Source organism: Tachysurus fulvidraco, chromosome 8 (assembly GCF_022655615.1).
Source record: "Tachysurus fulvidraco isolate hzauxx_2018 chromosome 8, HZAU_PFXX_2.0, whole genome shotgun sequence".
NCBI lineage: Eukaryota > Metazoa > Chordata > Actinopteri > Siluriformes > Bagridae > Tachysurus > Tachysurus fulvidraco.
The window spans coordinates 5,434,880-5,451,765 of NC_062525.1; the positions used below are offsets into that span (position 1 = coordinate 5,434,880).

Consider the following 16,886-nt stretch of genomic DNA (forward strand, 5'->3'; position numbering starts at 1 on the left):
TTAGTATTTACTGATGTCCTCTCAAAGCCATGGCCAATTGAGGAGAAACTGTTCACAGAAGATTCCTAAAAACATCTGCTATCCAGTCTACATGAACAAAGGGCTGCCAAATTTCAGGAATAGATCTGAGAGAGGACAATGTTGGTGTCGGCCAGAAATGACTGTAAAGGCGATGATCCTGTTAACACTGTAAATATGTAGATTTTTGTTGCGAATAACGTACGTTACCTGTCCTGTAGATTCAATTATGTATCTTTATCTCAAAATACCTTTACATGAATCTTTATTGTATACATGTATCTTTATTGCAATAATGTAATATATATATATATATATATATATATATATATATATATATATATATATATATATATATATATATATATAGATTTGAACTCATTCTTCAATAATAAACACATTTTTTTGTATTTATATATTTTCTAATATATAGTTTGTTTAAACAAAATGTTTTTAAACCGTGTGTTTATCTGTTGAAGTGCTTGTAAAACTCACAATATTTAATTCTTTATATTGTAAAGAAGACAATTGGCAAATATATGCTCATGTCAGTTTCTAATAGGCCAGCTAGTTTCTTAATCAACAAAGTGATTGGCTATTTTTACTAGAGGGCGGGACTTAATTTTGCATGGATGAGACGAGGTTTTTGGTTTAATCCAAAATGTCTATTTCATATTAACATTTCCTCGTTTTTCCGATGTATTTATTTCTGTAAGGTATTATGGATTGTTTGTAATATGTTGTAAAATCCAATTTTATTCAAAGGCTGCTAAAATTGCAAAATTAAAACGGAACCCCTGCACCACCCACATGGTTGGACTAAACCCACTCCAAAAGGTGGCTAGTCCTTTATGCTTATTAGCGATCTTTCTTCCTGTCAGTTCGTGTGAAAGCTATTTACTAATGAAGCAATAACGAGTGTGACGGACGAATCTAAAAAGCTATCTTTAGATTTTTTTTAAAAGAATTTTATGATCTTTAACATTTGTGAAAATACTTTTGTTTATTTTACTTGATTTTTCCTCAAGTTTACCTCAGGTTTGCATGCTAGCTATATAGCAGCAATAATTATTAAGTTAGAATGCTATATATATATATATATATATATATATATATATATATATATATATATATATATATATATATATATATATATATATATATATATATATATGCAAGTGAAAGGTGAAAGACTTCATATGTTAATTTATCATAGATGAAATGATGTCATTTATTTGTAATGATCATTGTATTTATATTTATTTGTAAATAATATACTGTAACATTTGTAATCAGGATCATATCAATTCAGAATCACATTTATTTGTGATTAACTGATAATTATTCATGCAAATATTTTGTAAAGATATTTGCACTTAATTCATTTACATGTCACGGGGTACAAGTCAGAGGAGAAGTGCTGGACAAACAACAGAGAAAGGAGTGGATATGAATAGTGAATCAAAATAGACTGGAAAGGAGGTAAATACAAATAAATGACATATTACTGATTCAAATGAAATATCTGCACCGATATCTGTACAGATATCACTGGATCATTTTATAGAAATAAGCCTTATGTGACATGCAATGATCATAATTTTATTCAAACTATATAATATTTAAGTGAATAAAATATAAAAGGGATGACAATTTATATATATTTGGAGTTTAGGAGAAAGAATACACATGAAACATCCCTTCATTAATTCCCTTTATACCACAGTGATGTTGAATTCGTGAGTCATTTTGGTCAGAAATTGTTAAATTTCTATAATAGCAGCTTTGTCAGTAGCCATGGTTTTAATTGCACGTAGAGGTTTGTCTTAAAGCACTTGTTTTAATACCGTACAATATTACATGTATGGCAACAATTCATTCACAGTGACTTGGCAGAAGATCCACACAATTTAATAAATTGATCAGAAAATGTCCTTGTTGCTTTTTTTCTGTAAGGAGTTAAGTTTGAAGTTTATTTAACATTTATGGAAGGAGTCTCCAAATAGTATATTTACTGCCACGGGAAAGTCTTCCGGACAGGTTGTGTTTGAGATTTCCAGTTTTTCCACAACGTGACAAGCTGTATTTTTATTAACTTGCTTCTTATTAACTTTAAAACAGGGAATACAGAGAGGAAGGTGAGCTGCTTTTTCATAATTTATGAAAAATTACCACGAGTCTTGTGTGGGCATTCATATAACATTATAAAATAAATATTGCAATTGTAAGCAAATTGGTTATTATGGTATATTACAGCATCTCATCCTGTATTATATTTCTATAACAGCACGTCCTGTTGTGTGTTAGTTTTTTAAATATTCCTTACATACATTTCCCATCTACCGTCGATTAAAGTTCTTATCTTGAATAGAAATGTACATATGACAACAGTGGTACTGAAGATGTACCTGGTCTAGTATAAAATGGGCATAAGGAGAGACATTATGAAGAACTTATAGGGTCATGTACATTTTCACTGCACACAGATTTCACTTCTTAAATTAGTAAATATAAAATTTGCATTATTTATAATCTTTAATATTATTATAAAGCTTTTGATTGTAGGCATTATACAAAAGAACACAATTTCATACAAATAAAGTAATAATACTCATTAAGCAATATCAACAGGTGTGTGTGGTGTAGACAAAAAGCATGAATTATAGTTTCCAGTTGAAAACATAAAAAAATATATATTCTGAAATTTCAATATTTTAATTATAAATGTTATTTTACTGCAATCCGAATAGCATAACAAAGCAAAAACATAATTCTGCTAGACTTAATTTAAATTTCCCTGCTGTGGTAAGATGATATTGTGCAGTTCACTTAATGTTAGCCTTGCTGCATTATTTACCATATTGATAATATAATTTAGCAAATGGAACTGAAATGACCGACATATAGCACTAAGGCATTGCAAATCCAGTTATTCTCACAGAGTATTAGGTGATTTGTCATAATATACTGTATCAACGCTAGTGAGACTAAGGCTCATGGTCAAGCATGTTTGTACATTTTTAATAGATAAAGCATGATCAATATATCGCCCTACAGCACTTTAGATTGCCTAAAAAATAAATAACACAAATCATTAGATTTACTTCACATATATGGTCTGCAGGTTCTATCTATAAAATTCTATTTTAAGAAAAATCCTGAATGACTTACGCCTGAATCTAACATTCCACATGTGTATATGGCGGACATTAGCTACAAGGTTTTTGAATTGTTTTATTGTATATTTCATACATAGCTTTACTGTCCCTTAAGTGTACCCTAAGTACTGCAAGGTTCTATAGATACCATGGTTTGTTATAGTTTTTCTTGAATAGTAATGCTAGTATTGTTTTGACCTAAGATTTCTTCACTCTCCACTGCCAGAGAACAACCCATTTGTTGGTCTTGTTTACAGCTTGAAGGATGCTTTAGTTCATAGTTTTCATCACTGCTTTCTGTCACTGGGACTTTAACTGCTAGGTGAAAGAGAGAATAGTCCACTCGGTAGGACTTCTCGGTAACCCTCACCATCTCTTTAAACTGCTGACCCCACAGAATTTCACTTGGAGTGTAGGAGGTGCGTGACTGGTGGAGAATCCCACTGCAGTCATCTGTGTATGTAAAAGTCACCACCAAGTCAAAGCTTTCTTTTTGTAGATCTTGCATGGTCATTTTATGTAGAGGACTGCTGGCATTGATTCTGTGGATGATAGTCACTGGAGTGGCCAGAATGACATGACTGTTTTGGATTTCAAGGTCATGATAGGTTATGTCAGATTGGCTACTTGTATGCACTGTGTGCCTGACCAGCTGGGCATGCGTGGTTCCTTCTACCAGGTGGTTTCTACGGAAGTCACCCACTCGCCATGACAGGCACAGATGCCCATTACGAAGGTTTATCACGGCAGTATTACTGAATCCGACTGTCTGTGCTCTTTTCCGGGCCGATGCCATTTTGGCAACAACGATCCCGATTACAAAGGTGTCTATGAAGACGCTGATGACGTCCTGTATGGTCACAGTAATGATGGCCAGCATGCAGTTCTCAGACATGCCGCGTGAGCCATATCCGATGGTAGTCTGTGTCTCAAGAGAGAAGAGGAAGGCTGCTGTAAAGCTTCTTACCTCATAGATGCATGGCTCGTTGTTTGGGTCCTTTGTGTCACCATGGATCAGTGCGATAATCCAGAACAGGATCCCAAAGAAGAGCCAGGACAGGATATATGAGAGGGCAAAGGTCAAGAACATGGCCCTCCAGCGGATCTCCACCAGTGTGGTAAAGATGTCTGTCACATATAAAAGACATTCCTCAGGCACATGGCGAAACACTATGTTGCAGCTGCCATCTTTGTTCACATATCGTCTCTTTGTGAAGCAGTAGCCATCATCCAATTTTACGTTGGAGTAATGCGGCTTTTGAACCGTTCTCGAGTTCATGCTGCCGGCCTAAAATAAGGAAATATAAATAGACTCATGTCAGAGTTATGGGATTGCTATTGATGGGGTAACACGGTGACCTTCATCAGATTAAACCTTGGGTGTCTTGGAAATATACTGCCCTGTAGACTAGGCAGTAGTTCAGCTTTACACACCTGGATTTCATATTCATGTACTCTTGAAGACATCGATTTGGCAGGTTCCTAAATCAGGCTTGGATACTTCTGTTTTAAATGATTCTCAAATATCACTGTATGGTGCCTGTAGTTATTCTGTCTGGTTCTAGTGAAACAAGGAAAGGCTGCATTCAATTCTTTCCGTTTATTATGTTTTTTGTTTTTTTAATATTGAAAGATTAATTCATTCATTATTCATAATTTCTTTAGTTCAGTTTTGATCTGGGCCATAACTTGCCTTATAAACACCACGTGTGAGGTGGGGACCATCCATTATCCATTTTAGAGCACCAATTCACACACAGCAGCAATTTAGTGTAGCTAAACTTACAGATATATATATATTGGAGAAAGTTGAAGGTTTTAATTAGTGTTCCTTGAGTGTTAGCTTTTAATAGATTATAAGAGATACACTCTGGATCTTCTGCAGACCTCAGACGTATAAAGCATTTACTGAAGATCAATGAATAAATGAATCTTGGCATTCATCATCAGGATTGGTTGTTGTGGAATAAAGGAAGATCTGCAGGATTGTTTGTGGTGGAATGAAGGAAGAGTCAGTGAGCTCTGGCCATTCCACTACAGCGTTTTAACACCAGGCTTAATGGAAATAAAGACTTTTAGAAGGTCACCAAAATAAATGGAATCAGGAATGATTTCAGGAGTTACTGAGACATGATATACATTAAAAAAGTCCGCACACCCTATTAAAATTGTGTTTTTTTTTAATTGTGACATTAAAACAAAACAAAATGAATGTGAGAATTTTACCTTTAATGTGATGGAGAAGCCAACAAAATTAATGTGAATGACAAATATGAATGATAAACTTGTACATAAACGGACAGGTGAATGTGCTCAGAATTAACTAAACACATTTTAACTTATATTTATAGATACTTGTTCTACACCTGTCAACATTCTGAAGAACCCCAAATAAATTAAATTAATTAAATCTCATTGTCAGAGGGGCACGGTGGCTTAGTGGTTAACACGATTGCCTCACACCTCCAAGGTTGTTGGTTCGATTCCCACCTCCGCCTTGTGTGTGTGGAGTTTGCATGTTCTCCCTGTGCCTCGGGGGTTTCCTCCAGGTACTCCAGTTTCCTCCCCCGGCCCAAAGACATGCATGGTAGGTTGATTGGTATCTCTGGAAAATTGCCCATAGTGTGTGAGTGTGTGAGTGAATGTTTGTGGGTGTGCCCTGTGATGGGTTGGCACTCTGTCCAGGGTGTATCCTGTCTTGATGCCCGATGACGCCTGAGATAGGCACAGGCTCCCCTTGACCCGAGGTAGTTCGGATAAGCGGTAGAAAATGAATGAATGAATATATATATATATGTTTTTACTTTTTATCTGAAATTTGTTACTTGCTCTCACGTTATAAAGATAGGACATGATTGATCACAAAAACCTGCAATTATAACAGGGGTATACATACTTTTTATATCCACTATGCAAAGTTATTGTGACCCCTACTTTAGGTTGTAGTGGGCCCTTAATGTTGAATCAGGTCTTACCGTAAAATCCCGATTGGAATCACTCTAAGAAATGCTGTATATGATATGCATGATAAGGATACAATATTCATCATCAGTTATGACTCACAAAGTGAATCATAGAATAAAAAACGTTTACAGGATGTTGATCTTAGATCGGATGCAAACCTTTAGACCCGCCCTGCATATGTGCTGTCTTTAATTTCCCATCATGACTCAAATGTTTATAAGCTGGTAAAAATAAAGTTGATATAATTCACATATATATATAGAATGACAGGTTTCATGATGAAAACATGATGAGTCATAGCTATTAACAAATTCATTCATTTATTCATTCATTTTCTACCGCTTTTCTGAACTTCTCGGGTCACAGGGAGCCTCAAGGCAGGAAACACCCTGTACAGAGTGCCAACCCATCACAGGGCACACACACACTCTCATTCACTCACACACACACACTAGGGATTTTCCAAAGATGCCAATCAAACTACCATGCATGTCTTTGGACCGGGGGAGGAAACCGGAGTACCCGGAGGAAACCCCCGAGGCACGGGGAGAACATGCAAACTCCACACACACAAGGCGGAGGCGGGAAACGAACCCCCAACCCTGGGAGGTGTGAGGCGAACGTGCTAACCACTACGCCACCGTGCCCCCCCCCCCCCCCCCAACAGACATATATTTATGTGCTATGTAAGGTAAGTACACATGTGTATACATAAACTCGCATACTGTACATTTGCCCAACATACACACATGTTCATATGTGACTATGTGTAATGGTGGCTTTATAGGTAAGTTTAGACAGGCACACACACATGTTCTTATGTACCGATACTGATATCTAAAGGTACGTACTGTACACACACCTTAATATTTGTACTTATAAACTGTGTTCAACATGTCCAAATGTTCATATTTGTTAACACTGCTTTTCAAAGGTAAATCACAAACTCGCTTGTATGCCTTGACAAGAAACACACTAAACACACACAAATGCAGAAGTTACAAACATGAACATATATTTTCTACAACAAGCACACAGAACTTTAAGATGGCTATAGGATTCATTTCTAGCAACCGTGATTGATTGCACTCACAGCTGGCCTTATACCAGGCCACAAGACCAGAATCACTACAGTCGCACAGATAAAATTTTATTTCCATTTCCTCTCATGAAACAGTGCCTGGAAGTGACAGATAAATGAGCAGGCCATGTTCGCTGCTGGCCGGCACTGGAGCTCTGTGGCTATGTTCAGATGCAGGCATGCTGCCTCGGAGTGGACCACATGGCCTTTCACTCACCCGATCCTGGCATGCCCAATGTTCCGCCTGCTTTTCCTACTCTTATTGTTGAAAGAGGTAATTAAGCGAAATTGTCTGCTATGTATCAAAAATCTGTCTTACTTATTCTACTTTTTCTCTCCCTCTCTCCTTTCTTGACAACTTTGTCTGATTGACACTGACTATCGTCACCCATTTTTAGAAAAGTGTGAAATGTTTGTATACTTTTAATGGTACACAAGTAGTCCAAAGAGAAACGCTGTGTATTGTGTATGTGAGTAAATATGGTGTATGTGTGTATGTGTGTGTGTGTATGTAGTGGCAGTGGTCAGAGGGGATAGAGAGAATTCATTCATTCTCTCATTTTTCCACAGTGTTTTTTCCTTCTGTCATAATTTTATTCATGTGTTCGGTTGTATTCCTGTCTGACATTCAGTTGACGAGTACTCATTCCTTCCTTTCCAGGTCTATTTTAAGATAGACAATCTGGGAATGTTTACCATTTGCGACTTTCTTTACTTTCCCACTATTGCTTTCTTCTGCACTCATTGTCAATACAATTTATCATAATAGATCAGTTGCCTGGAGATACAAACCTCCTTGCAACAAAGCATGATCTTGGCAGGTTGCTGAATATTTAGCTGTTGCATGGCATTGCTTCTTCTATTCTGTGTAGCCTTCCTTTAATTTCATGCCAAAGTTAATATTTGTGTCTTCTATTTGAAGCATATTTAGGATAATTATTACCTCAGTACTACAATTATTACTTTCCTTGCTTCGTTTTTATTCACATCTGCATCACCATATCGCATGCCCTCAGTTTTATTACATATTTATAATATCATTGCAGTTTTAGAGTGCTCGAATATACCTTTGCTTTCAGGGGCTGACAGATTATAAACTCGGAAGCTCCGGTGTTCAGCACAGACTTACAGTATATTTTGGTTGTTTGGAAAACCTAATTGAGGGGGCACGGTTGGGTGTTCGATTCCCGCCTCCGCCTTGTGTGTGTGGTTTGCATGTTCTCCCCGTGCCTCGGGGGTTTCCTCCGGGTACTCTGGTTTCCTCCCTTGGTCCAAAGACATGCATGGTAGGTTGATTGGCATCTCTGGAAAATTGTCTGTAGTGTGTGAGTGTGTGAGTGAATGAGAGTGTGTGTGTGTGTGCCCTGCGATGGGTTGGCACTGCGTCCAGGGTGTATCCTGCCTTGATGCCCGATGACGCCTGAGTTCGGATAAGTGGTAGAAAATGAATGAATGAATGAATTAATGAATGAATGGAAACCTAATTGAGTCTCAATTGAGTATGAATTATACTATTCATATGCGTAATTTATTAAATTATCAATTGAATTACTATTTTTTCCATCTAGTAAATATAAAACCAAATCTTCTTGTCCCTGGGCTACTTGTCTGTCCACCATGACTTTGTAAGTACTTTATGAATTTAGTGTATATTTTAAAAATGAGAGAGACTAATCTCCCAAGTCACGCAACAAAATCATGCTTACCCTATTGTCAGGAGATTGTTTCAATCACAGTGATGGGATTCATAGAATCAATTTTCATTTCATAAATGACCTCTATCTTTAAAGTGGCTTATGGATCTCTAAGATGGATCTTTTTACGTAGAAGCATGTAATCTAATATAAAGCACTTGCTAAGCTGAGACAGAGCGACTCCTGCTTGGCTGCCTTCTCTTCTTGCCACCCACATCCCCTAGCTTCTGTGTTGATCCAGAACCCTGATGGCTTAACACTCCATGGCGATGTGTAAAGTGACTGTCATCTAGGTGGAATACAGAATTCTGGCCCATTGTTGGTTGAGGAAACTCCACACACAACCGGAGTGAGACGGGGCAGTGAACAGAAAAGATGGAAACTGGAAGCAGCCCAAAGTGCAAAGCACAGGCAAAAGACAGATCTATTATCTATTGCAGCCAAGCCGCAACTAGCGTGCACTGTACTAAAAGCTAACTCCACCCTGGCACTAAACTGGCAAGTGCAAATCAGATCAAGAGTGTTGATTTAGAAACAAAAAATTATATTAGTATGAAAACAGTATTGACAGAAAGCACAACTGGTCACAGATCATGACACTCTGCTTCTTGAAAAACGTAGACCCTTTTTTCCTGGACAGAGTCAAAGCTTTGTCTGCCAGATTGTGCAGCATAGTCTCAGAAGACATAGACAGAATGTCAGCCTGGTATCCATCCCACTTCATACTGGTAAAGATGTGTCTCGACTGACAGAGAGCAGGTCAGTAAGATGCGCAATTCATTTATAAAAATCGTAAACAGGTGTCTACTTGTATCACCTTTGTGTCCCATCTTCTGTAATGACGTCATCACGTGCTGTACATGACGTCTGTCATCATGTGCTGTACGGGAGTTTTCCCTATTGGGTTCAGACGTTTGTACGTATCATCCTGATGTTAGCTGAAATTACTTATACTAATAAGTGTTTCTGGAATGTGAGAAGGACTGGTTTGAAAAGCCTTGGATTTTAGATATCCAGTTAAGCATCATGCAAACTGTACAGATATGTCCAAATCATCACACACACAGAACTAGTTTTGAACTAGATTTGGATTTAGCTATACAATTTTCCATGTTTATAGGGAACATTCATTCATTCATTCATTTTCTACCGTTTTATCCGAACTACCTCGGGTCACGGGGAGCCTGTTCCTATCTCAGGCGTCATCGGGGCATCAAGGCAGGATACACCCTGGACGTAGTGCCAACCCATCGCAGGGCACACACACACTCTCATTCACTCACACAATCACACACTACAGACAATTTTCCAGAGATGCCAATCAACCTACCATGCATGTCTTTGGACCGGGGGAGGAAACCGGAGTACCCCGAGGAAACCCCCGAGGCACGGGGAGAACATGCAAACTCCACACACACAAGGCGGAGGCCGGAATCGAACCCCCAACCCTGGAGGTGTGAGGCAAACGTGCTAACCACTAAGCCACCGTGCCCCCCTTTATAGGGAACAGTGTCTCAGTATTTGAAATCACATTAAAACATTTGAGATACTACTTGCTATAGTTTGAGGCAGGTGTCATGTTCAGCATGCAGTTTGCACATTGCTAAATAAATTGGTAGCTGTATGCTTCATCCTTAGAGCTCCAGTGCAACACATTAAACCACATTCTATGATCTCAAATTTGGCAGGCATCGAAACTAATGATCATTCTCCGTTCTATTGATTGGAATTTGAAGCTTTTTTTAACAGCAGCAGCTGTAGTTTTACTTCAAGTGTAGCATTACATATACACAGTGTTGAGTAGCCTTTCCAAAGTATTGGCAATGCTTTAAGTGCTTCAAATACAGATGTCCCATTTAGGACTGGTGCTAAATGCACTAACTACAGTAGGATTTTTAAACCACATCAGACTTTTTTTAAGGGCCACAGGGATTTCCTATGTTTCTTAAGGTTTAAAAGGCAGAACATTGGAATGAATTGTTATTTTTATTGTTGCAATACATCCATATGATTGATATTGGGATTGTCGTCTACCGAATTAGGTTGTCTTCTTTTATTTTAAGGAGTAGTACAAAGTTTTTGCTGAACAGTTCTGACAGCCTAGAGGAAGTATTTTCTTTCCGAGATGAGTTATTTATATTGCTCAGTTAAAGTGAATTTCGTATGTAGTTTCTGAGATGCATAACTCCATGTTTCTCTATATAGTGATATATTTTCTCCCTAATTTGGTCTTGCCATTAGCTGCCAAATTGCTAACTCTCTTCTAACACATGATTGCTGCATGAGTATACAAAAACAAGAGTCCATGTTTATTCATCTCTTTTCTGGCTACGTGTTAAATTTAGAATTGATTTCAAATTGCCTTGTAATAAGTCTTCTAACACGCTACAATCCATCATGCTCTTTGAGATCACAGAACCCAGGACTTCTGGTAGTTTCCAGAATGGCAAAATCTACTAAAGGCGGTAGAGCTAATTTTTTTCTTAGCCTTCCTGACAGCGTTTGGGCATCAGACACACTTAACCAGTATAAAAGCAGATTTAATGACATATCTCTTTTGCCAGGCATACACATATTACATCCTACAGCCGTGTGCTCCAGTAGATATACTGTACATTATTTCTTTCTGGTTAATATTATGAACAGCAGCTACGTTAATTCCGCTCCACTTTCTTCTCTTTCTCTACCCATCCCGATGCATCTAGGGATTGTGCCAGCTTCACTTGTGTTCCGTTTCTTGTTGATTGTAAACATTCATTCATTCATTTTCTACCACTTATTCGAATTTCTCGGGTCATGGAGAGCCTGTGCCTATCTCAGGCGTCATTGGGCATCGAGGCAGGATACACCCTGGACGGAGTGCCAACCCATCGCAGGACACACACACACACACTCTCATTCACTCACACACTCACACACTACGGACCATTTTCCAGAGATGCCAATCAACCTACCATGCATGTCTTTGGACCAGGAGAGGAAACCGGAGTACCCGGAGGAAACCCCCGAGGCACGGGGAGAACATGCAAACTCCACACACACAAGGTGGAGGTGGGAATCGAACCAACAACCTTGGAGGTGTGAGGCAATCGTGTTAACCACTAAACCACCATGCCCCCCCCCCCCACCCCCCATTGATTGTAAACATTCAAAGGGAAATTACCAACTCCATGTGGTCTTTGAGGACATCGACATCCTAATCAATACACAATTGTCAGAGTTTATATGATTATAGAAAGGACCTCATTCTTAATAACACTGTCTGGTGTTTATAACAATTTATATTCACAGCATGGTGTCACCCAAAGGAGGAGGGGTTCACCATTGAGTCTGGTTCCTCTCTAGGTTTCCTTCTCCTCCATCTAAGGGAGATTTTCCTTGCCACAGTTACCTCAGGCTTTCTCATTGGGGATAAATACAAACACATTTAAAAACAAATAAATCCTTGTATTATGTTAAACTTTTTGCAGTATTTCTTATGTTCTTATCTTAAAGCTGCTTTGAGACAATGTCCATTGTTAAAAGCGCTATACAAATACATTTTAACTGAATGAAATTAAACCTTTAGACATACTAAATTCTAAATACATGCCACAAATCATTGACAGGTAATGTTTCAGCCGGATTCTATACCTTCTTTATATTATGATCAATGCATACACGACCCACCCCTTCATTTCATGCAGTCATTTTCTGCCGTTTGATTTCTCTACACTCTGCTGCTCATGGGAAGTGACATGGAACATGGCCTTCAGGTCCTGGTCATCTGGGTCATATGGCAGTATTCAGTGCTCCAGCACTGTCGTTATGTTTCCTGTACTGCTTCAGGCTCTTACAAGTCCATTACATGCCCACTTTGTACAAGCAACATTCTTCCAGCCATTCAGGGTTCACAGACACTAAAAACATTCCATGATTTGCCCACGGTCCTGATTCACTCGTTCTGACCTTGACTGTTTCAGTGATCTGCAAGTTAAGTGCAAATTATTTAGCTAACGTTTGACCAACAAGAGGATGTCATGCACCAGAACGTAATGGCTATGTTTAGCAGAGTGAGATGTTGCGCAACATGAATTCAAAGAGGAGAAAAACAGACTGTTAGGGACTGATATGTGAGTTAATTTAGCATACAATTACGTGCATATGGCATCACATCTCACCTCATTAATCCAATATGAATTGTTAATTGAAATATGTCAATTTATTTGACATAAATAAGGAATCTTATACACCCACATTCATCATATACAACTATAGTTACATAGTTACATCTACGATTTAAAGTATTTTCAAGTATAGCGTGTTAATTTGGCATTTATCTCATCGTTGTTATTAGGAATGATATAATCTTTGTTGTAGCTGTTTAAGTTCAGTAGATCGATAGTAGCTATGATTATTAAATGACTTGATTTGCTCTAGCATGATTACATGATTTTTGGCTTGTACATGCTTTATAAATTTTCTATCAAATAAAGTAATCACTGTAGATCAAGAGACGTGGAATTGTTCTTGACAACTAGACTCTGCTATGCACATGCATACGCACAAGCTTGAATGGTTAAGAAATGTTTAAAGTAGGAAAAAAAAACCCCAGTAAAACAATGATGAATGTCAGTGAATGATTCAGAACACAAGCTGGTTTGTGGCATTCTGTGGTATTCGATATGATTTATGGTGTATAAAACAAATCACTTGTATGAAAAATTTGACTCGTATATAATGGGTAAAAAATTATTTTGCTATAAGATTTTTACAAAGCTGTAAAACAATTGGCTGTTTTAAGCTGCTATTAATATCCAAACCACTAAATATTACAATTATTGTTTTAAAGTTATTAACATTTGTAAATGTCAATCCGAAAACCTTCTTGTCTTGTTTTGAGACCTTGAACTGTCTGTTAGTCTGTGACGTTCTGTGATTGAATGGCTTAAACTGCAGTCTCTTCTTGTGTCATTTCATCTTGAAGGAAATCCACCCATGGCCCTCAGCCTACAGAGAGGGCATTTATTGGCACACACATGCATAGAAATACACCACATCCGATTCTCAGCCTGAATCCAACAGGAAAATAGAAACCACAAACCCCTAGAATATAGAATGGTGTTGGAAGTCTGGGCTGAGTATTTGCTGGATACAAATTCTTAACCGCACCTCACAATTTTTCTAATGCCAATCACCCGCAATCCACAGCTTATTAAGGCCGTGGGTCAATTTCTTGGTCACAAGCTGATGCTTGAGACAGTTTTATTGCTTGGCTGATTTGTTCTAATTCGTAGTGTCCTTAAAATAAAACTTTATTTATTTTTGGTTTTTGCAGACGTGCAAAGTCTTCAGGCATCAAAACATATAGAGATTCACACACACACACACACACACCTTTGAGAGGAGAAGAAGTGGCTTACCTGAGATGTTTCTCTACCTTGCAGATTATGAGGTGTGAGGACCTGTAAGAAAGACGACGCTCAATCTCCAACAACAGAGGCTGGATTGGGCAAGAATGTGTGAAAGAACCAACCCACCTGTACTGTACTGTACCTTTACTAAGAAACTGGCTCACATGTCTCAGAGGGTGAAGGTTTTTCTTTGTGTGCAAGCATGTGTTCATCTCTGTGTGTGTACACAAATTAAATTTCTTTTGTGAGGACAATCACCTCTATGCCGGCAGATAATAAAAAATAATAGGAAAACTTGACTTCTTTTTAGAAACAGGCATGAAAGACAAACTGCATGTGCCTGCACAGCTTGTTTACAGTATGTCTAATATTACACTTTGTCCTCCATCATACAATAACCTGTCCTTTATAAACAACTGAAGCATTTCAAGAACTGTAGCTAGAAAACAAGGCAATGGTTCTGGTATAGCTGTCAAAACAAAAATGTGATTGCTTTTGATGAGGGTGAAGGAAAGTAATGAAGGAGTAATATGAGCTTGGAAGTCATCAGCATAGCCTTTATTAAATACTGTGCTAGACAATCATACAATAATGGTGTACTACAAATGTACATTATTATTAGTAGTAATAGTAGTAGTAGTAGTAGTAGTAGTAATAAACAATACTTCAGGGATTTTATTCTTGAGTCCTCTTGCAAAGTTGTTCAATAGAGAGGAAAATCGTGCTTGGAATGACAGAAATGTGTGTGTCTATTGTTAATGCCCTAATCCAAGAGATACCCGAGAGCTTGGGAGTGCTTGTCTTCAAATTGGTCCTTTCTTTTGAGTAGTCCCTCAATCAGATTTCAGATCGTCTTTTGTCTTTCTGTTTACCCAGGAAACAAGGTTAGCTTTACTTGTACACAGCAGTGGGGTGCATTGTTTTATGCATGGAGGAGATATGATACAAGTCTGTGTCCACTGGGTCTTTATCACCTGGTGCAAATGAGAATGTTCTTGCATGTTATTACACTAAAGGGTATTTTTGACATGCATCGAAAAACTGTTGAATGTATGCATTTTCTTTAAATGTACAGATTGGGAACTGTAGCATAAAGTTTAAGAATCTGTACAAATGTCACAGATTAGGTGTCAAAGAAATTTACACTGTGAGAAGCTCTTTGTACATGTAACAATAATAGTCTGACACCTGAGAAAAAAATTGGATTCATTTATAGAGCGTATTTATAGGCAGTAATCGAAGAACTGTGGGTGAACAGGAACAAATGTTTGAGAAAAAAACAACAACATTTTTATTTATTCCAACATGGATAATATCATAATCCATTTATTCTTATGTTTAATGTTGTGGAATGTTATATGTGTGTTTGTGTGTGTGTGTGTGTGTGTGTGTGTGTGTGTGTGTGTGTGTGTGTGTGAGTGTTCACAGTGTATGCATATATAGAAAGATAAATTAGGGTAAGCTATTAATTTACAGTTATATACAATTAGATTTTGATAATTATTTAGAAAAGTCTTAGCCGAGTGTAAACAGAAACCGAGTGCAAAAAAAAAAAAAAACAATTAAAGGCAATGAAGTAGTACTGATACATGTGTCTTAGCAGTGTATTGTAGAGTTCAGTAGGTTTATGGTTTAGGGAAAAAACTGGTCCTGAATCTGCTGGTTCTGGTGCAGATACTGAATACACACACACTCACTATATAAACTACACGAGACTGTACAAATCAATCACTCCCTCAATTGCTGTTTTTGTACACCACGTGTCAATACCTCATCCAACTTCTGCTACTACAGTACATAGGTTTGTATATGTTTACAGTTGCTCTAGCTGCACAAAGTACTTTATAATGTACAGTACACTAGGCACACTGGCTAGTGCTATTTTCTGTATTTGTCTTGTAGTGTTTTGTATGGTCTGTTTATCTTGTAATGTTTGTATTGTCTGTTTGTCTTGTAATGTTTTGCATTGTCTGTTTGTCTTGTAGTGTTTTGCATTGTCTGTTTATCTTGTAGTGTTTTGTATTGTCTGTTTGTCTTGTAATGTTTGTATTGTCTGTTTGTCTTGTAGTGTTTTGTATTGTCTGTTTGTCTTGTAATGTTTGTATTGTCTGTTTGTCTTGTAGTGTTTTGTATTGTCTGTTTATCTTGTAGTGTTTTGTATTGTCTGTTTGTCTTGTAATGTTTTGTATTGTCTGTTTGTCTTGTAATGTTTTGTATTGTCTGTTTGTCTTGTAGTGTTTTGTATTGTCTGTTTGTCTTGTAGTGTTTTGTATTGTCTGTTTGTCTTGTAATGTTTTGTATCGTCTGTTTGTCTTGTAATGTTTTGTATTGTCTGTTTGTCTTGTAGTGTTTTGTATTGTCTGTTTGTCTTGTAGTGTTTTGTATTGTCTGTTTGTCTTGTAATGTTTTGTATTGTCTGTTTGTCTTGTAGTGTTTTGTATTGTCTGTTTGTCTTATAATGTTTTGTACTCTATTGTCTGTTTGTCTTGTAATGTTTTGCATTGTCTGTTTGTCTTGTAATGTTTGCATTGTCTGTTTATCTTGTAGTGTTTTGTATTGTCTGTTTGTCTTGTAGTGT

General features: G+C 37.4%; 1 protein-coding gene across 4 annotated transcripts; it reads right to left on the reverse strand.

The window, feature by feature from the left end:
• Positions 1-1,265: 1,265 nt before the first annotated feature.
• Positions 1,266-14,532, reverse strand: kcnj16 (potassium inwardly rectifying channel subfamily J member 16). Of its 4 annotated transcripts, none has more exons than XM_047816996.1 (3): positions 14,435-14,532; positions 14,318-14,359; positions 1,266-4,464 (listed from the first exon to the last, which is right to left on the reverse strand). In XM_047816996.1, the coding sequence occupies exon 3, from the start codon at positions 4,453-4,455 to the stop codon at positions 3,334-3,336; it is 1,122 nt and encodes a 373-aa protein (XP_047672952.1). In that variant the 5' UTR covers positions 4,456-4,464; positions 14,318-14,359; positions 14,435-14,532; the 3' UTR covers positions 1,266-3,333. The 4 variants fall into 4 exon arrangements, with proteins under 4 accessions (XP_047672952.1, XP_047672954.1, XP_047672953.1 ...); XM_047816998.1 differs by lacking the exon at positions 14,435-14,532 and adding an exon at positions 12,585-12,881 and having other exon boundaries at positions 14,318-14,379; XM_047816997.1 differs by lacking the exon at positions 14,435-14,532 and adding an exon at positions 12,549-12,881 and having other exon boundaries at positions 14,318-14,379.
• Between the last annotated feature and the right edge of the window lie 2,354 nt (positions 14,533-16,886).

What these genes read in the sequence shown, in the direction of transcription:
- kcnj16 (XM_047816995.1), bottom strand. Translation starts at nt 4,643, where the DNA reads ATGTCTTCAAGAGTACATGAATATGAAATCCAG. An exon ending in TACATGAATATGAAATCCAG is followed by an intron (nt 4,465 to 4,610) that starts GTGTGTAAAGCT and finishes TCCTTATTTTAG; the next exon opens with GCCGGCAGCATGAACTCGAG.